Source organism: Panicum hallii, chromosome 3, assembly GCF_002211085.1.
Source record: "Panicum hallii strain FIL2 chromosome 3, PHallii_v3.1, whole genome shotgun sequence".
Lineage (NCBI taxonomy): Eukaryota > Viridiplantae > Streptophyta > Magnoliopsida > Poales > Poaceae > Panicum > Panicum hallii.
This window is the reverse complement of record NC_038044.1, coordinates 7,926,366-7,952,689: the sequence shown is the minus strand read 5'-3', so window position 1 is coordinate 7,952,689 and position 26,324 is coordinate 7,926,366. Positions and strand designations below refer to the sequence as shown.

The following is a 26,324-nucleotide window of genomic DNA, read 5'->3' as shown; positions in this document are numbered from 1 at the left end:
TAATACTTTAGTCTTTATCGAACCATGAAGAAATGTGAACTGGAATCAAAAGAATAAATAAACGCCGAACCATGCATGATTTGCCATTCTTTTTAATTTGGACCTCTGGTGTCCTTTCAGTCCATGGGTGTGACTATATACACTGGTGTGCACTTGTTTAGAGCAGTGTGAGAGAAATATCATCCTAGAGCCTGATTGGTTGGGTGTACCAGGCTCACCCAGGCTCCGGAGCCTGCGTCTGTTTGCTTGCCTGGAGATCGAGCGGAGCCTGGCCCTGCACATGCAAAAGGCACCATGAGCCTAGCTCCCAGGAAATGCAAATGAACTCTATTCCCACGGGCCTGGCTCACTAGATGTAGGTGGCCACCAGCTAATGATGGTATTAAATAGGTTATTAGCATATATTAACTGATATTAGTGTTTTTAAGGTGATAAGGTTTAATGAGGTAAACTAAGAACTGAGAAGAGCCTCATAAAATGTTATGGATTGTATGTACATGAGTTGAGGAGCAAGGAAACATAGGATGCTTGACCAAGAGAAGCAGCCATACCATACCTTTACATATTCTGCATATGGAAGAAAGATAAGTTTTCCGAATTGAAAAGGTCCCGTAACTTTCAATAACTCATCTTCCATTTCTATAACCAACAGTAGGTCCAAAACAACCATTCATCTTCATCATATTCAGAACTGGGAGCAACAACCTGTAACAAAGTTTATTCTCTTGATAATCTACAACATCGCGCTGCATGGTGGGATCAAAACCACATTGATTTAAGTTCCTTGAAAAGGCATCACGGATATATCCTCCAAAGAATCAAGAGTCTGCAGTATTTCAAATAATTCAGGACGAGACTGGTCGGCCATTAGAAAAATATGAACACCATCATACAATTCAACCCAGCTACACCCAGGCTCTTTCTTCACACACTCTCTGCTCATGCTCTCCCTGATAGTCCAGGTCACATGCCAATCGTTCTCCGATGCATGCACGCTTGACAGAGCAACCCAATTGCTGTGGTTCTCAGGATCAAGCTTGAGCAAATGGGATGCTGCAAGTTGACTCAACCTGGCATTCCCATGGATCCGAGATGAGTTAAGTAAAGCACTCCAAGCAGCAATGCTAGTGTCAAATGGCATATTCTCAATGAATTCAAGAGCTTCTTCTAGGTAACCTCTCCTGCATAGGAGATCTGCCATGCATCCGTAGTGCTCAGGATGCATCTTAACTGAGCTTTGACTGTCAGACATCAAATTGAAGTAGTGCCAACCCTCTCTGACAAGTCCACCATGGCTACATGCTGACAAAACTGCAAGATATGCTATGCCATCTTGTGTTATGCCCAATTGTGCCATCCTATCAAACATGTTGACTGCATCCTGTACCCGGCCAAATTTGCCATAAGCTGAGATCATTGTAGTCCAAAGAACAGCATCCTGTGACGATGCCACCTTGAAGACAAGCTCTGCTGAATCGACACACCCACACTTTGCATACATATCCAGTAAAGAGTTCCTCACAACGGCATCTGCCTCAAATCCTCCACCAATAACCCGTGCGTGCACTTGCATCCCCTGCTTCAACAAAGCCAGCTCCCCACATGCATCCACAACTATGGAAAATGAGAAGCCATCCACGCCAACACCGCAAGAAACCATGGAAACGAACAACCTCAGCGCCTCCTCTGCCCGCCCACTCCCAAGAAGAGTTGCCATCATCGAGTTCCAGGCAACTATGTTCCTCACCAGCATCACCCTAAACACTCTACGAGCATACTCAATGCTCCCACACCTCGAGTACATATCAAGAACCCCATTCTCCACGACCGGGTCGACTGGACAATGCAGGCTCATCTTGAGAACCCTGGAATGGATTTCCTTCCCGAGAGCAAGTGCATCCTGGCCGACACCGGCACATGCAAGCAATCCACCAGACAGGGAGTACCCGTTGGGCTCGACACCAGAGCCCACCATGCGCCGGAGCAGCGCGAGCGACTCGCGGTGCAGTCCCTGGTGCGCGTGGCCCGTGAGCAGGGACGTCCAGGAGACCACGTCCGGGCGGGGCATTTCGTCGAACAGGTCCCGCGCATACCGCGGGAGCCCGCACCGCAGCGCTAGGTGCGCCAGGGAGGTGGCGAGGATGGCGGAGGCCGAGAGGCCGAGCTTGACGAGCACCGCGTGGAGGGGCCCGACGTGGTGCGCGGACCGTCGGACCGCCGCGGCCTTCAGCGCGCCGGCGAGGGAGGTGGCGTTCCATGCGGTGCTCGGGCTCGGCAGAGATGCGCACGAGCGCGACATGTCGGTGGCCTAGAGAGGGAAGAAAGCCTTCTTGCCCGGAAGAGTAGCGGACGGTGGCACGCGCGGCTGATGTGGCCGGTCGGAGAGCTGGGAACGCGGTGGCACGGAGGCTCGCTGGCGGTGTCCGGTGGCACGGAGGCTCGCTGGCGGTGTCCGCGCGAGCGAAGCGGCGGCTCGCGGTTTTCGCGGGTCCGACAATTTCTTTTTTCAATACTAATGAGTAGTATTTTTTTATTCTGTGTAACTTACATTTAGTAATTTTTTTCTCTGTAACTTTCTTCCTTGAATCGCTTTTGGAACACAAATCTTCGCATAAGATTTTATAAAGTCTCCTCATATACATTCCCATTAGAACTTCCAAATTAACAAGTTTTCAAGAGAACTTTTGTGAATACTTAATCAAATTAAATTTTAAAAATAAAACTGAAATAAATTTCCTACAAACTTTCTGAACTACTTTTAACACGGGTCCCATTCATATAGGCCAGTATGAACGTCGAATGGAAAGAAAGGGCATTTGGTCGCTTGATTCGTCTGCTGAAGTGTCAAGCAGTGTGGGCGAGTTTCATAAGGAATTAATAAAAATGTACTTATTTCCTCTCCTCCTAGCCTCATTTGTATGCATGGCTGTAACAGTCTCCGCAGGTTCTAGTTTGCATCGATCCATGGGTAGGAAAAATATTCTAGTTTGCAGTATATAGAAGCCCTAGCGTTTAGCAGCGTGCAACAGGAAGAGGGAGCCACCGAGCCGCAGGTTTGATGATTCAAGAATCCAGCAAGAGAAGCCGAACCAAACCAGCAAGGCTTCAAACTTGCGGATTCCTGATTCTAATTATTTATCATGAGCCCATCAAACTTGCTGTGTTTGGACCTTTCATTCATACCTGTTAATTAGTACTGAACAGAGATTTTGGGCCTCCTAATTTTTGGAGGCCCTGAACAACCGCACAGGTTGCACCGGCCACTCTACGGTCCTGTGGTGTCGTCTTGGGTGCCATGCATAGGTTTGCCGTTTGCGAAGCACCAGAATACTCAAATCTTGGTCAGCCGAATGTCCTGCTGCCTCCCATGCCTAATGACATGACAGCCATGAGCCAATTGATTTAGTAAAAGAGAATTTTGATCTATGCTTTTTTTTCTGTTTACATCTGATTCCATGTAGGATCGAGTAAGGGCATACAAATTATCATGGCATAGCATAGGTTTTATACCCTGCTTCCCGGTCCTTACACCATTTACTTTATGGTAGTTTCTGATATCTACCCTCTCAAAAAAGAGAAATTTTTTGGAAAAAAAGGGCCGTCAATCAAGAGAAATTTTACAATGCTTCTTTTGCCATATTTGCAAGCTTCATTTATCTCAGTCGAAACTATATGCTGGCCACTGAAAACCATGATCTTGATCAATGCAAATCATGATTTTGGAGTATCAAACTATATGCTGACCACTGAAAACCAGATTGGAGGGAGTAGTACCGGATATGGTATCGGCTATCTACCCTCTGTCCTAGTTACTCTTCCCACCATTGTAATTGTCAAAACTGAAAGCTCCAGTGATGGTACTGCATCCACCTCATACGGTACTGCATGCCTTCTCATATATCCTACTAAAGAGGAAGTACCACGCTCATCTATCCTGTCCGGTACTCGCTCCCATGAAGAGCTGACATGGGCTATGGGTGTGCTGCCTCCGCCTTCCGCCAACACACCAAGAAGCCCCATCTCAAGAACTGGGTCAGTAGGACAGTGCAAACTCATCTTGACAACCCTAGCATGACTTCCACTTCCTTCCCGACAGTAAAGGCGCCATGGCCAACGCTGCCACAAGCGAGCAATAGATCACCACGCAGCGAGTACCATTTGCTCGACACTAGAGCCCTGGTGGTGGTGCTTGTGGCCGTTGACGACGGATGCCCGCCTAGAAAAATGCCTCTTGACGGGGCACCCAAACTCTACCATGCGCGCGCGGAGCGGCTGAATATCCCAATACCTCCCATGGCTAGCTATACATTGTTGGCTCACTATAGAACATTACATTTTATCTTTGTTCCTTTTTTGTGTTTGCATCTCTAGCTTGATTCTCGTCATCGTAGGAGGTAGAAATACATTGTCCTGTGTTGTCATAGGTTTTATAGCCTGCCTTGGCTAACCTGCTTATTCAACTATGTTCAGAATTCAGACATTGGCCCTTTTACATCATTTACTTCAGACACTATACCTTGTCCTGTTGAGTGAAAATTAAGAGAAAAGGAACGGAAAAGGACAGTGCGTGTGCACTCTCCCCCTCAAAAGAAATAAAATCGATGATGGTGCGCACTGCCTATGCTTTGCTGGCTAGAAAAAATAAACAGTGTTAGGTTTGTGAGGACAGAATGCGGGTAATTTTATGATAAATTTGTTGATCACCTGGGTACAAAATGGTAATCAGCACGCTGAGCGCAAAAAGTAAGATCGCGAAGCATGATATTTTTCTTCCGGTGATTATTGTAAACATGCACATGGAAATTAGCACATTCAAGAAACCACACGCCCAGACACAAACCATTGGTTCACTCGCTCCCGCAGAATAGCCGCTGCTAGCTACCTGCTGGATGATGAAGCTCCAATCTCTGAATCTCGCCTCCTTCAATGATGCAGTCAAGCTTCAACCACACGGATTTAGCATGGCATGAGCCCCACTAGCTTCAACGTGAGAGGACGCCAAGGCATGCGGGGTGGAATCCAGCGTGGAACTACCCATCGCGTCCGCTAGCTGTCGCGGCTGCTGACAAGGTGCTATCTGCTGTAATGCATTTGAGCAGCAGCGAAATTCTCACATTAAGATCAGCTCGAATGTCCTGCTACCTCCCATGCCTATCATCGATTTGCTAAAGACATACATTTTTTTCCTTTTTTTCTTTGCATATTTTTTCTTTTGCTTACATCTCCGGAGTCACTCTAGGATGAAGACATACATTGGCATGCATTGGCCTAGGATTTATAGCCAGCCATGGCCGCGCTAATCATATTTTGGACCCTGCCTTATTTACTTTTCCAATGCTACATACCTTTTGATATCTGACCTCTGAAGAAATGTTGCACTGTCCTCTCAAAGAGAAACGAATAGAAGGACGCCTGCATGTGGCCTGGCTCGCCGGCAGCAGAGTTGGGAACCCATGGGCTCGCACTGACCTCTAACATGCATGCCTGATACGATAAATGGTGCACACGATTTGGTCAAAACTTCATTTTTTATTAAAAAGGTATGTATATGTGCGGCTGCCGGGATTCCATCAACAAATCAATCCGCATGCTGCTTGCATGTTTTTCCTATTTTCTTTTCATGCACGCAGATCCAAATTTACTTCGGTGTCCAGGTCCTCTGCCACTTGGAATCTTGTCGGGAGAGATCGCAGTGCGCTCCTGCGCGGTCATGAACTGCTCTGCCGAGTTTGCTCACGGAGAAGGCTGCTGCACCGCATCCGATGGAGTTAAGGAGGCACGAGTCCTCTAAAACTGCCTCCCAAGCGCGTCAAACAATGCGCATTCAGCACCAATGGTGCCACCTGGGTGCCCAGGATGACAAGGAGGTGCCAAAGACGCACTGATCTTCAGAATGCTCCTATATATAATTGAATGTCCTGTTGCGTCCCATGCCTATCCTGTCCTCACGTCGTAGATTCATCAGGACTACGGTCGACCTGATGCTGAATACACTGTAAATAAACAACTTAAGAATTCTTGACTCTTCAGAGTTTTCATAATAACGAGATGCTTCAACCATGCATGCATCGATGCTGAAACAAATGTTTGCGCCTTCTTTTTCCCTCCTACACTCTCTGTAATTTTATATATCTGTGCTACCCAAACTTGCTTTGTACTGAGGAATAATAGATTCAAATGGACCTGTCTATGTATATATATAACCTGCCTGCCCTTCATTTCTATTACTTCAAGTTGTACCTTGTCATCTACACTCCTAGAGTGCAAAATGGTTTTATTTTTAATTTCTATACCATGCACCGAAATGCTGAACACTTTTCTTCACATACTCCCTCCAATTCGAAATACATGTCTTTTATGATATTTTGAAATTATTTTAAATAGAGGACATTAAATATTTTGAAATTATTTTTGGTCCCCATCTTGATTTTGCAATGTGCCCAATTGTGCGTGCAGCAACACAAGTGAAAATTTTGAATAAGCTTGGAGATTACCATTCCATCTATGGGATAGAGACATTTTCACCGTGTAACAAAATAATGAAATATAGTTACTGATGGATGGGGTAACCCACCATTGAAACCACACCCAAAAACACACAAGAGAAACTTCATCTTTTCCTAAAATGTCTGTTTGATTTGTGTCTCTCAGCTATTAATGTCTCTGACCTGGGGTTCCGCTGACATGAGGATTCCTGCTGGCGTGAGATACCCTACCGAGATGGCTGTCCTAGGTGCTACAATCCAGAAGAAGGGCAAATGCAGCGGTCTCGCCTTGACTGCCATGCACTACACTCCTTAGCAGTCCAGCTGATGTCCTGGTACCTCCCAATCCCATGCCGGCTCTTTCCTCATGCAAGATGTAATCCCATTAATCTTGTTTACATGGAAGATGGAACCCTCTATATGGAGCAGCTCATTTTCACTCGGAAATCCTGGACAGACGGATCCTGTGTACAATCCTGTGTGAATTGTGCCAATCTGATTCAGCTGTAATGTTTTGGCTCGAATGATTAATTCTGTGTAATAGCCTTGTAAACATTCAATTGATGAAGTGTGTCTCAATTCCATTATTGTTGTATAAAGCCTGAAACTCTGTGCTCGAATTGTGTGTGTAATTAGACCAAATGCCTTTAATTTCGCCCAGCTCTAGCTACATTGTGCATTAGAAACCGAACTCTCCAGCTTTTGCAGCAGAACGAAACTAAGAAAAAAAAAGCACTCGAAGCTTGTATCTGAAATCAGCTAAGGGTGATAGTGATAGCAGAACAAAACTCAGCAGATTCACAGAGGGCCGGCCGAAACACTTCAATCGTGCCTGCCTGTAATTTATTGACTGAGGTGAGACGTCAGGATGGATTCCAAGTGTGTCTTATAAATGTCGAAGCTAAGGGTGGTCCGAGCTAGCTAGCGCATGCTATCTGAATATTCATACTAATTCGAAATTGTCACAAGGTACATGAATGTGATTTCATTCTTGTTCCCTACCAACACACGCGATCCATGAATTCTCATTACTCCTCCACAGAGCAAAGCAGAGCCTCAGCCTGGATCCAAACAGTGTAACTCTACGACGATGTAATTAGCTAGTTTGCTCTTTTTCTTGTTACTTTTCTTTTTCCATCCCCCTCTCTTCCAATGTAACTCTTTGCGCACTTTTTCCCTTTATTAAATAAATTCACAGTAGGGGCCTGCCCCTCCTGTATCACTTCAAAAAAAAAACACAAGCGATTCCTAGATGCACATTCAGAAGAAGCACAAATCTGCTTCAATTTGCATCCTCACACGAAGCGGATGGACGAGGTCCGACATGCGGTGAGAGCTCGTACGACTGTACGAGAGGAGCAATGCACTGCCATGGAGGTCACTTGTTCACTTCTGAGGTCTCCTAGACGGCGTTAACTCAGCCGCATGGGCGGTGCTACTACAACGAGGCCCGAACAGATGGTTCAGCCCCAAGCATGCAGGGGTGGCCTCACACATCATAAATGAAAAATTGTCTCCCCACACACCAAGTGTGGCCTACCACCTCATTCGTCGCCCGTTTGCATGTCTCTCCCAGCTACGAAGTAGTAACTAGATCGGTAGAGTACTGAAGAAATGACGCCTCACTGATGGATTCGGTCTGCTCTTGGCGCCACGATGCAGAGGTGGACAGGGTTCACTAAGTTGCTTGGTGGAAGCACGCGTGATAATCTTGCCTTGGGTGCCTTGGGCAAGAAGCCTACAACCCAGACCGGCTGGATACACTAGTACATAAACACACATGCATCTTCCGCATTTGTCTCGGTAGAGTTTAGATGCCGAAATAATGCTCCCATTAGTTTCGGATCTAAAGTTTATGGATAACAGATAACTTTTAGTCCCGGTTATTAACACCAACTCTTTAGTTCCGGTTGGTGTTAATAACCAGCATTAAAAGTCCTGTGTCTTTAGTCCCAGTTGGTACACCAATCCAGACTAAAGGGAGACCCATTAATCCTGGTTGGGGTTACCAACCCGGACTAAAAGTTTTTCACAGGTTAGTTTAAAAAGGAAGCATGCCATATAGAGTCACATGTGTTGTGTAGGTGAGGTGGTAAGGAAGTTATACACAAAACAAGAGGTCTTAGGTTTGAGTCTGCAGACTACAAAATTGGAGGTGCTTGTGGATATTATTTTTTTCCTTATGCAGCGTAGTCCCGATTGGGAATTCGGGAGTAAAAGCCCTTTATAACCGGGACTGCATCCCATTTATGTACCAGTGATATCCTGCTACTTCCCATGCCTAACTCTCTCTTCACGGAAGTGATCTTCCACCTGACCCAACCGAAAACTGAAACTGTTTCTTGTCTAAATAAACTCAGAAGCTGCTTCTTCCTTCATCTCCCATCTTGTAATGAATGGAACCATGGTCAGGTGGAGTCGTTTACATATATAGCCAGCGTTCCCAGCTGGTTCATTGAACCATGGTCAGAATCATCATATAATTGTAAGGAGCAAGAAATAAAGACCAATCTTGTGTGGTACCTAAAATTGAAACAAGTGCAAGGACACTAGAATGATTATGACATATGTGAGAATTGGATATCTTGATTTCTTCATTTCTTTCACGTGCATATAAACACAAAAGCTGCTTCCTTCATCTCCCATCTGCTACGCCTCCTTCCTGGGGAAATTGTTTTTTGGGTATTTCTTTATTTACTATGGAAAAAGAATCTCAAGCTAGATATGAATTATTGATGTGTCTATGACATGTGAGTCCTGGTCCACATGTAGACATAGGTGATGCCAAATTTATTATCACAAAAAGTTTCATGCGAATAGTAAGTTCAGAAAATCATAATAAAATTTAAACCATTTGGGTAATCTTCGTTTTCCTCAAATAATTATCCAAAGTAGTTAATTTGGTAAATAAACCACATTTATCTTTGTCTCCTTGGTTGTGTCTGAGTCAAAGTCAAGTTGTTGGCTGTGCGTTAATTATGATAAGGAGCAATAATATATGTGTCCTGCAGTAGTATAGTTTGTATAGCCGGATTTTGTTTTGTTCATTTATTACTTGAAATCCTACTTCTCATTTTTTTATAAAAAAAAGCAAGGAAAAGGGCCAAGCTTGTGCACTCCTAAAATGAAAACAAGTACAAGCACATGAAAATGGTTAATAGAATAGTTTTACTCCGGATGTGATTCATTCAATAAGCTGCTGGGAATCGCTAGAGCATGGTAAGTCCTTCAGATTGAGAAAAGAAATCATTTCATGTATGAGCAACGACCTAGGCACCATCTACATACTCTCGGCAATATAATCCACCACACCAGTTGAGTATCCCAGTGCCTCATATTCCCATCCTTCAATTTTATCATGCAGGAGCAACCTAATATCTTCCGCAGTTCCACCCATCCCAACACTGAAAACACAAAAGTAAGGAAAAAAACAATAAACCACAAAGTAGAGAAAAAAAAAATTGCAGCTTGAATCATAGATGCAGGAAGGGTCATAGAAAAACATTAGAAGATCAGAACACATCTCCATACTTTTGTTTCAACATTTCACATATCTCATTGCCTAATCTTTCTGCCTAAATCTTTTTGATTCAGAGTAAGGAACAAATAATGTGCATTATCGTATTATTTCTAGCCTACCTACCCTATAGTTCGATTAACCATGGTTAGAAACATATTATCTTTTTCCCTTCTACTGTTTAATTCCTGTACCTTCTCACCTACCGCTCTCAAAGAAATATCAAATTGTCCCACCTTTAGAGGAAAGTGCCATGCATCTGTGGTTTGCCAGACGAGCCATGTGCATTCTTCACCTCAAAAAAAGAAAAAGAAAAAGGAATATAATATAGTCACAAGCGCCCTAAAGTGGCTGATTCAGATTTACATTTACAAGTCAGGAGTTGTGGGGCTACCGTAGTTAATTAGTTCACTGATGATCAGCTGAAGTGCTGAACAGTGGCCGAGCGCGGTCTGTATCTTCAGGCGACAAGAGGCAAGGTCACAACAGAGAAGTACAAGAGTGCACATGGCCACATGGATTTGTTTGACGGCTTTGCTTTAATTTTCAAGCGCATGAACTGTTCAGCAACGTGCTTTTGCTATGTCCATGGAGATGGAGGCAAGAATACTGAAGCATATTTTTGTAATTACTGCAAAGATACACATGGAAATGAACACGCATCTGCAGCAGCAGCTTGTATCTCCAGACTCCACACACGCTCCCCAAAAAGCTGGAAGAAAAATAAAACCTTGCTCGTCCCTTCCAAGGCCCATATCTAGCCCCCTTCCACACAACGATGGCACGTGGCGGAGCGGCAGTGCAGATTGGGAAGAATGGCAGAGGGGAAACGCTGAAGTACGAGATCGATTAGCACTGAATAGTGAGTGATCCCTCGCCGATGGAGTCGATCAGCCTTAGGCGCCGCAAGGCAGAGGTGGGCAGCGTCCACCAAGTTGCAGGCCTGAAGGAACAAACAGCCTCCGCTTCGGGTGCCATGGACTAGAGTTCTCCACGGAAGACCAGCTGAATATCCTGCTGCCTCCCATGCCTACTCTCTTCACAGAGCTGAAGCCTATACCCATGTCTAAGCAAACTTATTAGAAGCTAAATGAACCATGTGCATGCAGGAAGAAGGCTTAATAAAGATCTGATGATCTTTCACCGGACGCGCCATCGCTTGATTCATTGTAAGGAGCAAGATATTTGTACACCATCATGTATGTATTGGACTAGTTTATATATATATATATATATATATATGAAAAAATATATTCTACACGCGCATGCAGCTACTCCTACGTACGTATGTATCTCATGATGTAGGATGTATCTGATCCAATGAATATGTACGAGGTGTATGTGATCATATTAGACCATCTGTGATGGTATGTACGTTGGGTATGTGATCATACATAGAGTATGTGGACATACTTAATTTTATATAGTAGTACTAAGATATAATAATATATATATTTAAAAAAATAGGGATGCTTTTGAAAAATTTCATACATATCCATTTGAAATATCTTAGAATAAATATATAGATATATTCAAAGTGATAAATAACTGATGGTGAGAGTAGCTACAAACGAGTGTAGATAAAACTCGTTATATATATATATATATACAGGGTGGTCTATTTACCTCGAGAATAATATTCAGCGCTCCTACGGTGCCTATGCCGGAGCTCCGGCAGTAAAAATCAAAGTTTTGCATCCTCGGACCGTAAAAACTATCTCCAGCATTACTGCATAGCTGTTTTTAATGTCTGTTGGTCTCCACCATAATTTACTCGATCGTGTAAAGGATTTTTATGCTAGATGGACGTTCTAGCCGGAGCTCCGACGTGATCAACGTTCGATGTTATGGCTATTGGTGTAGGCGGGAGTAAAAAGCAATCCTCCTGTGTCGTGATTGAACTTTGTTTTCCGATCTAGTACTTTTTTTAGATCCGTAATATGTAATCATGGATCTAAAAAAACACTAGCTAATCACTCAGAATTTGATTCAACAAAATTTTAAGCGACGTACAAGCTGATCACACAAACACAAAAGCATTCCCCGCTTTTTCCTTAAGTGAGCACAAAATGTTGCTATGACAGACTAAATTTAAGTATATTTTGTGCATGGAAGGATGTGAACTGATAATGATGATGCCCAGAGGTGAAGCGGTAGCAGTAGAGGGCAGATAAGCCTGCTACACGAGCTTCCTAGCTTCTGTTCTGCTCTCCACCATGACCACACTGGAGCCTCGCTTGCTTTCCATCCATGGCTGGCGGAAGTTGCAAGAGGACCATGCGTTATCTTATTTTGAATCATAAATATGAATTAGAGGGCACCTGGTTCAAAATACTAGATAACCTTATCAAAGAAATAAAAAATACAAGATACATGGATATTGTTGTTCAAAAGAAGCAATTTTCAGACATAAAGAAGTCAGTTTCACAATATCCTGATACAGTTCTCCAATCAATATGCTTCTTCATCAAGCAAAAATAATTACGCTCTTGGTGTGGGGGCGGGATAAGTAAAAAGCTCTCCGGCGGCGCTTCCAGTCGGAGGTCCGGCCAACCTCTAGGACCGTAAAAGTCTACCAGTTTGTGCTGCAACCTTAAAAACTAGCTGTAGATGAATTTTGCATCCGACTTTTAGCAAACCTGATCCCTCAAATCCTTGGCCACCTACTAAATTCTACACAATTACACTCTTGGTCTTGAAGGGTTATTCCTTGTTTATACAGCCAAATATTACTCCTTGTCTATGTAAACGCGATTATGAACTTTTTTCCCTATTCTACATTACTCCTTTGATCACTAAAATACTATGTCGTGTATATATGGCCAATTACACTACGGGGTAGTAGGAGAGAGAAATTACTTCTAGTTGTGTCGAAAAGTAATATTAGTACAATAATAGAGGAATAATTACTACTAGTTCAATTGAAAAATGATTTGATACTAACTGATTTTGATAGAGTAATTTCATGGATATGAAACAATTACTTATTCGTACTAATATTACGTTGAAATCCTACCTCATGATTCTAGTCCCCAGGTGGGCTATCCTACCTGACAAGTTTGTGAAAGACCATGGCGCAGTTCACATCAGTATCATCTAGCTGCAACTCAGGAAGTGCATGGTTTGGTTTGGGTTGCAGATTCAGGTCGATGCAGGGACGGAGTGCCATGCTTTAGCAGTATATTCATGTTAGAACATTAAAAAAGCAATATTCACTGGCCGGTCGACTTACATCATGCGATGCTGGTGCTGATGCCTCAAAATAAAACATTAGTAGTAAAATCCTCCTCTCCAAGGGTCTCTGATCCTGCACACCAAATGAAAATACGGTTTAGGATACTCGCTACATCTTCAGACCTCCATTAACAAGGAGAAAAATGAACAACAACCAAAAAAAACAACAACCAATATTGATGCTATTTCTCTTGCTGGTGTATTAGAAGGCTCCTGCTGATCTAATTTTGTATTAGTAGTAGGGATGGATGGCGTTGAGTCAGACTCAATGAACGAGAAAAACTGCATTTTTATCTTTGAAAAATAAAGAACTGACCACCACACAAGATCAAAATTGGAGATTAATCTAAACAATAAATACAAAAGAATGGTAGTCAATCGGCTCCCCAAAAGCATTTGGGATTTGATCTCAGATGCAGGAAAAGAAAAGGTATGTTACATGCTGTCCACAATAGAATCATGCTCCGATCTCCTGGTGAACAAATCCGAACAGCAAACGTGTAGTGGCACTGTGATAGATCTAGAAAGAGCATACCAATCCAGAACATCTAATCAGTTGTAATCGATAGATTGGTGTTATCAGAATCCTAGAAAACAATGGTGAATGATTTGGAACGATGCAGTGGATCGGCGCATCTGGCAGGGGGGTGGGGGCGCATCGCATGGGGGAGGTGTGGCGGGTCTGGCGTCGATCTTCCACGGCGGTTGCGAGGGGGCAGACGGGGATGGGATTCGAGGCGGGGGAGAAGCCACCGCCGGTGATGGGGGGCCGCCGCGAAGGGGATGTCTGGCGGCGTGGTGGGTGAAGCGTCGAACTCCACCGGCGGTTGCCTGGGCGGTGCGCGAGTGGGCAAGGAAGGGGGACGGGATTCACGGAAGGAGAAGCCGACAGCAATCAATGGCGCGATTCTCGAGAGTTTTGAACGGCCTCGGTGTGTTTTATCAAAAAATCACTCCCACCATGTCACCGTATTAAAAGCGCTCGATATTGGACCGTAAAATTGAGGCGTGGGTTTTTACGGTTTTTTGCTGTAAGTCATGGTGTTTGCGTGGTTAGTAATTATCAGTATCGGTGGTTTATGATTTTTACTCGCCGGAATTAGGTGGCGCCACCGGTGCGTTGAATTTTATTAACACATGGAATAGATAATATATATATATATATATAGAATTACTCCAACCCGCACGGTATATGGAATACTGTCCAGGCCGGACGGTGAACGAAACCCCATCCACCCCCTGGGCCCCTAGTCGGGACGAGCGGGATGAGACGCCGGCGCGCGCGGCCGGCACGACGTGACTGCGGGGCGCCCGCCGCCGGCTTCCTCCTCCGCACACGGCTCGCATTCGCATTGCCGCACGCGATTCGTCGCGGCAGGGATCGGACGATGGGTGCTGCTGGCACCAGTTTCTTGCTTGCCTTACCAGTGCGCGCTGCGTCACCGTGGTAAGGTGAGAAAGCCGAAGACACTGGTGGTGTGCAAATAACTGCCCTTTTCAAACTCTTTGTTTTTATCCCTTGTTTGTATCTTGTTCACTGCCGGAGAAAGGCACATCAGTGCCGGTCACAGGGAGACTTAGTGCCGGTCCCTGTGACCGGCACTAAATGGCCGGCACTAACGTGACAGCCGTTAGTGCCGGCTTTATTGACCGGCACTAACTGGCGCGTGTTAGTGCCGGTCTGTTACTCCAGCCGGCACTAACTTGCCCGACCCTGCCCGGCTCCTGGCAGCAAGGTTAGTGCCGGTTGGAATAACTGGCCGGCACTAAATCTTTTTTTATTTACCTTTTATTTTTCGTTTTTATACGTATAGGGTTTAGGGTTTAGGGTTGATGTTCTTACCTTTTGTTTTTCATTTTTCGTTCCATTATACGTATGGCTATGCGTATTTGTACCGTATGCGACTACATAATCGTACTTTTTGCATTGCACAGTAATATTAGGACAGCATATTACACTAATATTATATATATATATTCATCATGTATGGAACACTTAGGAGTTTAAAAGTACTTGAGATATTACAAATTAGTAAGAACATCAACTATAGTAATTTATCAAATTCCCCGTCGTCGGATCTTTTTCGGCGACGCTTGTACGGACATCGCCATAAAATTCGCCCTTAGGATTTATGACTTCATCGAGCAGGAATCCGCATATAGCTTCTTGAATTGCCCTGATCCGAGCCATTTCAATGAGTTCTTCTTTCATCCGCCAATGCTGTCACATTTTTCGAAAAAACATGAGAATAAAAGATAATGAATTAAAATAATGAGCAGATGTGATTGTGCTCACGTACATTGAATGCCTCCACTGTCATTTGCCCTTTTTCACTTGCAAAAGTGTTGATCCACTCGCATACGTAGTATCCACATAAGTTGTTTCCTTGTCCCTGTCTCCAACACTATGGACAAATGTGGGTTAAGATATAGAATTTTTCTGATGTTTATTACGAATGACATTAGTAGCGAGAGTATATTCATACCGGAAAATCAGTCACCCAACAAAGAGGCTCGATTTCACCTATGGGCAAGCCTATGTGTTTGCGGAGGTAGCGATGCCATGCAATATTTACCACCTCGATGAGATCTTGGTACTTTGATTTATCTTGCCTTAACGAGTCGTACACCAAGACCTTGTGCTCCTCAATCCGAATACAAAGCAATATCCAATGAAAGCTGTGCATATACATACGCATAACCAATTAATGTTGATTAAAATAGTTATTAAATAGTATTATTAATACGAAGGGATTGAAAACAAGAGGCTAACAAAGAATGACTCACTGATGGTTGTATGGCAAGAGAACGAAGGGACACATGCTATTCTTACGCAACCCCCTGTATATAATATTGACTATTTCTTCAGGGTTTTGCTCTACCGTTTTCTCGTGTATAATATCGGGGTCGAAGAACCCGACGTTATGGAAGTTCTTTTTTCGGCAAATTTGAATTTTTGACCTACGGGACACAAGAAAAACGGGGATCAGTCAACACACAAGGCTAAAAATAATGAAACCAGAGACAATACTCACATGCACCATACACTCAGGAGGGACTTGTCAAGGGCATCTTGATGGTATAAATCGTAAAGTGCTTCAAACTCGATATATACTTCACCTGCCCCCCGCCAGAAATGCTCATCTTTAATCCGGGCTGGGAACATCTCTAATTGATTAGCTTTAGATTGCACGGCATACCATTTGTGTAACTCGGCCATTCTCGTTGGTAGGAATGGTAATAACTCTGGCCATATCAAAGGTTCACCAAGTACAAACTTTTTCCTGCCGCGGGCATCCTGTAGGGCCTCCCCAAGCAATTGAGCCCTTGTTAGATCAGTTTGCAATATCATCCCAGCCATGGTCAACGGATCTCTTGATTCATCAGGACATTCTTCACGCGGCACTATCAACGAAGCGATCGATTGTTTGGACTGCTCTCCGAGCTGGGGAACGGTCTTTGCATTGATCCGTCGATTCTTGGGATTGTTATAGCACTTTCTGATCTGCCGATCATAATCCGACTCCCTTTCTTTCTCCTTGGTGGGATCTTTAATGAAGTGTTTAACGAAGTGTGCCTTCGCAACCGGATCTATTTCTGGCTTCTTGTTCGCAGCCTCCCTCAGTAGCTTGCGCTTCAGCAAGAAGGTTTCAAACGATTCTTCTGCCTCTTTCTCTTCTGGAGCCTTCGCTTTCTTCTTTCTTTGCTGCTTATGAGATGGCTGGACCGAAGGTACCGTGTATGCCTTCTGTCGCTGACTCTGATTCTGTTGTGCGGCTGGTGATGATGCCGAAATTGGCTCGCTTTGTGCGGCTGGTGATGGCGGATCCATGCTGGGGTCCCGTGCAGGCGGTGGAGAAGGTGGGCCAACACTAGGATTCCTGTCATCAGGTGGCGTTGGTGATCTTTGCCTTGAGCACCGAGCGGAATCTGTGGCTGCTTGCACCAATCTTATGTCGCGCTTTGGCCACGCAATCCATGTGTGTACGGCATGTTGTAGTTCTGTTTCTTCAGGACTTATAGGGATCGGGAGGTCCAAGTCTTCCCAGCGTTCTTCAGTAATTCGGTCAACAAAGACTCTGGCGAATCCTTCAGGAATTGGCTGGCAATGTATTGTCCTGCCTTCTTCTTGGACTTCCGCATAACCCTCAGCACAAACTTTGAGCTTTTTCCCATAAAGAACCAGAAGCTCACACTGGGTCCTAACGGTAATGTCGTCGATGGGGTCCCTCGTCCTGTCGGCACCCAAAGCAGGGTGCTCTGTGGAAGCAACACTGCTACGACGCTGGGAAGGGGTGCTGAACTCAACATTGGCAGCTGGTTGATCCGAGCGTTGCCCAACTGCTGCCTCAAGTGACATTATCCGGTTTTCTAGGCTACAGATCTTCTCTGCCACTACTGCCTTGCTTCTGCATCGGCTTCGGTAGGTTTCGAGATCTCCGGAAAAGCCATATTTCCACGGAACTACGCCCATGCCTCGGGTCCGTCCAGTGTGTTCCGCATTCCCAAGAGCGTAAGTCAGCTCGTCATTCTCTCTGTTGGGCTGGAAGGTTCCTTCTTCCGTACGCCTCATTGCCTCGTCAAGTCTTTGGGCAGCCTCTCTTAGTACGTCGCTAGTCACAAACATTCCAGTGTCGGGGTCCAGTGTGCCTCCATGAGCATAGAAGTAATACCTTGCTCGTTTGGGCCAACTCAAGGTCTGCGGTACGATTCCTTTTGCAATTAAATTATTTTCCATCTTTTCCCATTTCGGAACAGCAACCTTATAACCTCCAGGCCCAAGTCTATGGAAGTTTGTCTTTTTGCTAGCATTCATTTTGCCTTGAATCGAGGCTGCCATGCTGTCAGCACTGTGCTTGTAATTCACGAATTCATTCCACCACTCTCGTTGTTTCTTCCAGACTTTATCAAAATCTGGTGTGAGGCCCTTGTTGACAAAGTTTGCCACCAATTTTTTCTTGAACGAGCCGAACTGAATTGCCATCTTCTTAAATGCCCAACCCTTTACTTTGTCAGCTTTGCCCGAGGGAAAGTTGAAGTGCAACAACACCTCTTTCCATAACAAATCTTTCTCTGAATCTGGCACGATATCTTCAGGTCGATTAGAGACTTTATTTCTCTTCCAAAGCTTGTACTTTATGGGGACGTTCTCCCTAACAAGATATCCCAATTGATTTACAAAGGTCGTCTTAATTTGACCAGGGGCTAGTGGCTCGCCGGTTGCTTCGTTGATCTCCGTGATGGTCGTACATCCTACCATCTTCCTCTTGGAGCCACGTTTCCGTTTAGGCTTCGTCGATCCTGATGCCTGAAAGAATCACAAATTTATTAAGCGGGTTGCTAGCAACTAGTGGACGTCGCGGCAGGTATTGACAAAACGTTTATCCTGATGCCTGGAAGAATCACTAAATTTCATACCTCGGCTTCCTCGACATTTTCTTCTTCCTCCCCACTAATATCTTGCTCCTGGTCGCTATGATAATGCAAGTTTAAAAATTGGCTGCCATCGTTCTCATCCTCATGAAACTCTTGAGCTACTTGCCCAGTACTACCACAAATGAGCTCGTGCATTAACTCGTCTTGGTTGTCCGTAGGATCCATTTCCACTACCCGAAACAATAAAAAAACATTAAGTATTTTCTAGTACTAATAAAATGTATGTATTTGCAAGGTTTAAAATGTATGTATTTGCAAGGTTTCAGTCTTAACATTTCGAGGTTCATACCCGTGCATTGCTACGGGCGATGAAAACAAATTACAGTAATACACAGAGTACAGGGAACACATAATACAATTAGACACAATATCACATAAATGAAAGAATAGCCTCTGTAATCATATTGAAATGAAAAAAGCAAAAAAAAATAAAAAATCAACAGATCTTCCAGCAGCGTGATGCTTGATGATATCAACTGAAACCAACACATTAAGCATTGAGCATTACACGTACATCAAGCATTGACCACACACAATATGTCATACAACTCTTAGATCACCAATTACCGAAGAATATAACTCATATACCTCCTCCATCGACCTTCGAGTTTGTTCGACTTTTATCAGTATTCCAATTACCGAAGAATAATCAAGCAAATGCAGATATAAACCTTCTTCAGCAGATTCTTCGGAGGGCGAGGTGGAGGTCCGGAGGGAGGGGTCGACGGTGGGGGCCGGAGCTTCGGGCGCCGCAGCAATGGCGCGAGGACACCGAGCAGTGGCGCGAGGACCTCGAGGTGGCAGGGGCAGCCGGGCGGCCGGGCTGCGCGGAACTAGCAGTCACCAGCCAGTGTGAATCCATCGAAACACAAAACTCCATAAAGTATGTATTGTTTCAAGCATAAACACATTCAAGGAAGTATTGATTCACACACATGCATCAGTCAACATCAGGGTAAAACCACTGAAGCCCAACTAGTCCTGAATACCACACAACGCGAAACACTGTTGGATATGCTCAAAATCCCAGTTTATCTCTGCATGCCATCTTATCTATTCAGAAATTTAGCATAACATCATCAACTATGGTTTGTGTTGGCTCATGCTATAATCTCCTCAAAACAAAACCTGCTCACTAGCAATGTAGGAGTAGGTGTGATCAGAAATCAAATATCTAAATACATTGAAATCTTTTCTTTTTCCAAAACACTGAAACACTTTCTAAAATTAACACCTAGCTCAATGCACTACTCTCTATATATAAAAATTTAGAGGGAAGATTTGCAAGTACTTCAAAGGACGTTTGCTTTATCTAAGTTTATGTAAACGTAGCCAATTGCGTGCATTACTGGCTCATTGCTCCTCTGAAACGTTCTAGATTTAGAACGCCTAAATAAGATTCTGCTGAAATTGCAACACTAGCTCAAGCATTCCGGGAAGATGAAACAATTTGGATTTAGACGCCTCTACTTGACCATCTAACTTTAGCAAACAGTTTGCACCAAGAAATCCCGACAATCAAACGCAGAACACTAGTACATCAGCATTAGCAGGCCGTGAGCAAGAACAAGAAGTTTCCATGCCGACGCTACATTATTTAAGACCACTAATATGTGCAGGATGTGCTCACCTCGAATCCGTTTCAATGAGGATATTACAGAGGAGTGAGCAGAATAGAAAATATATAGCACTAATAATATCCTTAGTTCAGAATGATAGTGCATCTTGATTTTTTTACACCTATATTGACTGAAAACAATGGGTGGTACTTCTTTAAACATCATTGCATCTTGATCTTTTTTATACACCTTTATTGACTGAAACGATTGGACAGTACTACTTAAACATCATATCATCAATTGGGAATAGTCTTCAGGATAGCAAACTTTAGTATTATCTGTTTTTTTAGAATTGATCCCATTTCTGCCCCTTATATGAGGTGTGCCTATCAACATTCTATATTGATCCAATTTTATCACATGTGAGCTGTACAACTGAGGTTTTATTTATTCAATAAGTTCCTAATCGAATAAGTAGCACTGAGATTAGATGAATTGAGTCTGTAAACTTGTAATATGGCACTGCAACTGTGTGCCACTTAATGTTTATAATGCTGCAAAACAAGCAATGAACAGGAGCAATGTGTAGTCATAAATAAGTTTGCAAGTAATGTATGGCTTGTGTAGTCATAAATAAGTTTGCAAGTAATTTTTGACGTATAATTGCTCTTGCAATATATTGTTATTAGTTGCTAAAAGATCAACATCATATTAAGAGAACTTCTATACAGGCAAGGAGGCAAGACAAGATACATGGCCAGGAGATGACAAGGTGCTCACCGCGAGGAGGAGGTCCGGAGGGAGGGGTCGACGGTGGGGGCCGGAGCTTCGGGCACCGCAGCAATGGCGGGAGGACGCCGAGCAGGGGCAGCCGGGCGGCCGGGCTTGCGCGGAACGGGCCGCGCACGAGGACGACGAGGTGCGCTGCGGCCGGAGCTTCGGGCGGCGGCAGCAATGGCGCGAGGACGACGAGGTGCGCTGCGGCCGGAGCTTCGGGCGGCGGCGGCAATGGCGCGAGGACGCGGAGCAGTGGCGCGAGGACCCCGAGGCGGGGGGGGGGGGGGGGCAGCCGGGCGGCCGGGCTGCGCGGAACGGGCCCCGCGCGAGGACGACGAGGTGCGCGGCGGCCGGAGCTTCGGGCGGCGGCAGCAACGGGGCGAGGACGTCGGGGCGGCGGTAAGTTGGGGGCGACGTCGATCTGAATGCCAAGGAGTTAACTTGTTGGGGAGATGGCTAGGTTAGTGCCGGCTGACATTACCAGCCGGCACTAACTTGTCCACCTGACGTCAGGTGCGCGCGTTAGTGCCGGCTGGTAGTTCTAGCCGGCACTAACGTGCTAACGATAGTGCCGGCTGGTAGTTCTAGCCGGCACTAACGTGCTAACGATAGTGCCGGCTGGTATTACCAGCCGGCACTAACGTGCACCATGCGCGCGGGAATTGGCGCGCGGGAACTGGCCACGCCAATTCCCATTTACACTAAATTTGTAGTATTCTTAAATTAGATCAACATAGGCTTAATAATTAGAATAATATAACAAACATTACATCTTATTTTTAGCTACACAATAATTATAGTAATTATATGTACACAATAATAATAGTAATTGAAGTAAATTAACGAATATGCAACCATTATCAATTATGTGTAGCGTAAAGGGTTTATATGTGTATATGTTTCTGTTATTGATAATAAATCGAAAATATTTCATTTTGATTCATGCAAAATTGTTCAAAAAACTTTTCAATAGTAGCCTACAGAATGATGTAATCAATTCTCATATTACTTGATTATTTGTTTGTAATTTAATGTTTCAATGCTTCTAGTAATACAAAATTTGTGAATGTAAATAATATTTATACCATGCAAAAATATAGTATTATCTGAAGATGATATTATGTCATAATTGGATAAATAGTATCAAGAATTGAGATAAATACGATACGGTGCGTTACATTACATCACTGATTGAGAGAATTCAATACATAATTTATATAAAACTACTACTCATTATCATTATCTACTGGAACATTGATAATCTTCCTTTTGACGAAAGTGCCTTGAGCGTGATCACAGCGTAAGTAAGGTGTGTCCTCTTTGGATAAGAGGATGCTAGGGTCAACATCAACTGAGAATGGAGGAAGGTCATCAATCTGGTCATAATCTTCCGAATTGTCCGAAATATCCTCAACTCCAACAACTTTTCTTTTTCCAGGAAGAACTATGTGCTGTTTCGGCTCATTTCCAGCCTTGTCTGCTTCAGACGTCTTATCTGACTTCTTCTTCGGTTTGCTCGACATGTCCTTCACATAGAACACTTGTGTCACATCCTTGGCTAGAACAAATGGTTCATCTTTATATCCAATCTTTTTAAAGTCAACTATGGTCATCCCATACCGGTCCTTCGTTACGCCTCCTCCAGCCACCCATTCGCAACGAAATAAAGGGACAACTATGGGTCCATATTCAAGTTCCCATATCTCCTCTATGACACCATAGTAGTTGTTCTTTTCTCCATTACTGTTTACTATACACATACGGACACCACTGTTTTGGTTGGTGCTTTTTCTGTCTTGAGCTCTCGTATAAAATGTGTACCCATTGATTTCGTACCCTTGGTATTGCTGGACAGTGATTGATGGTCCCCTAGCCAGCCATTGAAGTTCTTGATCAACTGTGTTGTTGCCCAATAATTTTCGTCTAAACCAGCCGTCAAAAGTTTTTATATGTTGGCGTGTAATCCAAGAAAGATTCTTTTGTGGATTTTCAGACTGTATAATATTCATGTGCTCATCAATATATGGAGCCACCTTGGATGAATTCTGAAGAACCGTGAAGTTTGCTTGGCTGAATTCACTACAAGGGATGTGCACATTACATTTCTTTCCTAGTGTGCCTTTTCCCTTTAGTCGCCCCTCATGGTGTGACACGGGGAGCCCAATCGGATTGAGATCAGGAAGATAGTCAACGCAAAACTCAATGACCTCCTCGGTTCCATAGCCCTTAGCAATGCATCCTTCTGGGCGAGAACGTTTACGCACGTACTTCTTCAATACTGCCATGAATCTCTCGAAAGGGAACATATTGTGTAGAAAAATAGGACCCAGAATAGTTATTTCTGTCACAATATGAACTAGAAGGTGTGTCATAATATTGAAGAAGGAAGGTGGGAAGACCATCTCAAAGCTGACAAGACATTCGACAATGTCTTTCTGCAGCTTTATTAGATTATTTGGATTAATTGCTTTCTGTGAAATTTCATTCATGAATGCACAAAGCTTTACAACTGCCAATCTCACATTTTCCGGTAGAACACCCCTCAGTATAACCGGAAGTAATTGTGTCATCAGAACGTGGCAGTCATGGGACTTCAAGTTTTGAATTTTCTTCTCTTTCACATTTATTATGCCCTGTATATTTGAGGAGTACCCAGACGGGACCTTGATACTGTTCAAGCAATCGAACATGATTTCCTTCTCCTCTTTACTCAGATTATAGCTGGCAGGTTTTAAATAGTGGCGTCCTTTGTCTCTCTTCTCGGGTTGCAAGCCTTGTCGCCCGGCTAGCATCCACATGTCGCGCCTTGCTTCTAATGTGTCTTTTGACTTACCATACACTCCCAGAAAGCCTAGTACGTTGACGCAAAGATTCTTCGATAGATGCATCACATCAATTGCGTTGCGAACCTGTAAGACTTGCCAATAAGGTAGGTTCCATAATATAGATTTCTTCTTCCACATTGGAACATGTCCCTGGTCATCCTTCGGAACAGGTTGGCTACCGGGACCCTTTCCAAATACTACCTTCACATCCTTGATCATCGAGAACACACGCTTTTCATTACGGAACACAGACTTACGACGAGTTTCGGGCTCTCCTTTGAAATGCTTCCCTTCGGTTCTTAGGGGGTGATCGGTAGGAAGGAATCGGCGATGGCCCATGTATACGCACTTCTTACAGTGTTTCAAATAAATGCTATCGGTTTCATCATAACAGTGGGTGCAGGCCATGTATCCCATGTTCGACTGTCCCGAAAGTTTTGCAAGTGCAGGCCAATCATTGATGCATACAAAAAGCAAAGCTCGGAGGTTGAAAGACTCCTGTTTATACTCATCCCACACATGTACACCTTCTTCTTTCCAGAGCAGTAAGAGATCATCCATCAAGGGTTGCAGGAACACATCAATATCGTTGCCAGGTTCTTTTGGCCCTTCTATAAGCACCGGCATCATGATGAACTTACGCTTCAGGCATAACCAAGGAGGAAGGTTGAACATACATAGGGTCACGAGCCATGTACTATGAGCGCTGCCAAACTCACCGTACGGATTCATTCCATCCGCACTTAGAGCAAATCTTATATTCCTTGGGTCGTTGTCAAATTGAGGATACTCTCGGTTAAGGTTTCTCCACTGGGACCCATTTTCTGGGTGTCTGATCATGTGATCCTCCTTACGGTCTTCTTTGTGCCACCGTATCAACTTAGCGTTGTCCTTGTTTTTGAAAAAGCGCTTCAGACGTGGTATTATAGGGAAGTACCACACCAACTTTGCGGGAACTCTCTTCTTTACCGGCTCCCCATCAACATCACCTGGATCATCTCGTCTGATCTTATACCGCAATGCGCTGCAAACAGGACAAGCTTCCAAGTTCTCGTATTCGCCGCGATACAGGATGCAGTCGTTAAGACATGCGTGAATCTTCTGCACGTCCAATCCAAGAGGGCAAACCATCTTTTTAGCTTCGTATGTTGTTGACGGCAGTTCATTACCCTCAGGAAGCATGTTCTTTACAATCTTTAGTAGCTCACCAAATCCCTTATCGGTGACACCATTAGTTGCCTTCCATTTCAGCATCTCTAGCGTGGTACCCAACTTCTTCTGCTCCGGTTTGCAATTAGGGAACAACGGCCTTTTGTGATCCTCCAACATCTTCTCAAACTTTAATGCCTCCTTCACAGTGTCACTGTCTTTCTGTGCATCAAGCAACGCCTGACCTAGCTCGTCAGGTGGCTCCTCTTGTGCAACATTTGCTTCACCCTCGTCCATTGGTTCATCTTGAAAGCCACGTGCTTCATGAACCCATGCCCAATCTGGAAGATTGTTATCACCATCGTCATCTTCTTTATTATCTTCCATCATAACTCCAACTTCGCCGTGCTTAGTCCAAAGGCTATAGTTACTCATGAAACCATTCAAGGCCAGGTGATTCCATAGAGTTTCTCTTTTCCGGAATTCCTTTTTATTTTCGCAAACACTGCATGGACAACACATTAAACCCTTTGGCGACCTATTGGCCATTGCTACCTTGAGAAAAGAATCTAAACCCTGAATCCACGCCGAGGTGCTCCGGCTTCCGTGCATCCATTGCCGGTCCATCTGTACAAATTAAAAAAAATCATGCTCATCTGTACTATGAATTTAGAAAAGTCTAAACGACTGATAATTTAAAACGGAACGGAGGGAGTAGCTTTGAGAGTGAAACTGTGAGAAACTCTCCAGAGGCATATCCAAGGTTTGGAAATTCTAAAAAAAATCAGACATATATAATAGGAGCTTGCAAAATTTTATGATCAAACTCAATCTCATTTTTGAGATATGAAAATCAGCAGATGGCTACATGAGTAGTGATGAAATAGATACATATTGCTATCTGTCAACTTCATATCCCATGAGGTTAAACTCAATTTTAATATTTTGCAAGCTTATGTAAGATCACCTATTCTATATGTTTTTGGATGTCATTTTCGAAACCTCTAAATATGGTTTTGGTAAGGATTTTGATGATTCTTAAAAAATTTATACAGTGAATTGCCTCTGTAGTTTTACTCAAGATTTATTTGCAAAGCTTCGAATTATACATACATCGGGATATTTATAATTTGCAGAAATTTTTCTAGAGATTATTATATGGCTTGTGCATTTATTGTGTGCGGGTTGTCCAATAGATCACGACCCCCTTTTTGTACATCTTGCTGTGATGCATTTGCTTTGTCGGGATTGATTTCAGTTTGTTGGGCTTGTGCATGTAATAACTAGTGGGTGCCCTGATTTGTTTCGTATTGTGGCCATGAACCCCACAACAACAAGTCTA

General features: G+C 43.9%; 1 protein-coding gene across 1 annotated transcript; it reads right to left on the bottom strand.

The window, feature by feature from the left end:
- Window positions 1-40: 40 nt before the first annotated feature.
- Window positions 41-2,480, bottom strand: LOC112886879 (putative pentatricopeptide repeat-containing protein At1g68930). The gene is made up of 2 exons (XM_025952898.1): window positions 557-2,480; window positions 41-274 (listed from the first exon to the last, which is right to left on the bottom strand). The coding sequence occupies exon 1, from the start codon at window positions 2,297-2,299 to the stop codon at window positions 776-778; it is 1,524 nt and encodes a 507-aa protein (XP_025808683.1). The 5' UTR covers window positions 2,300-2,480; the 3' UTR covers window positions 41-274; window positions 557-775.
- Between the last annotated feature and the right edge of the window lie 23,844 nt (window positions 2,481-26,324).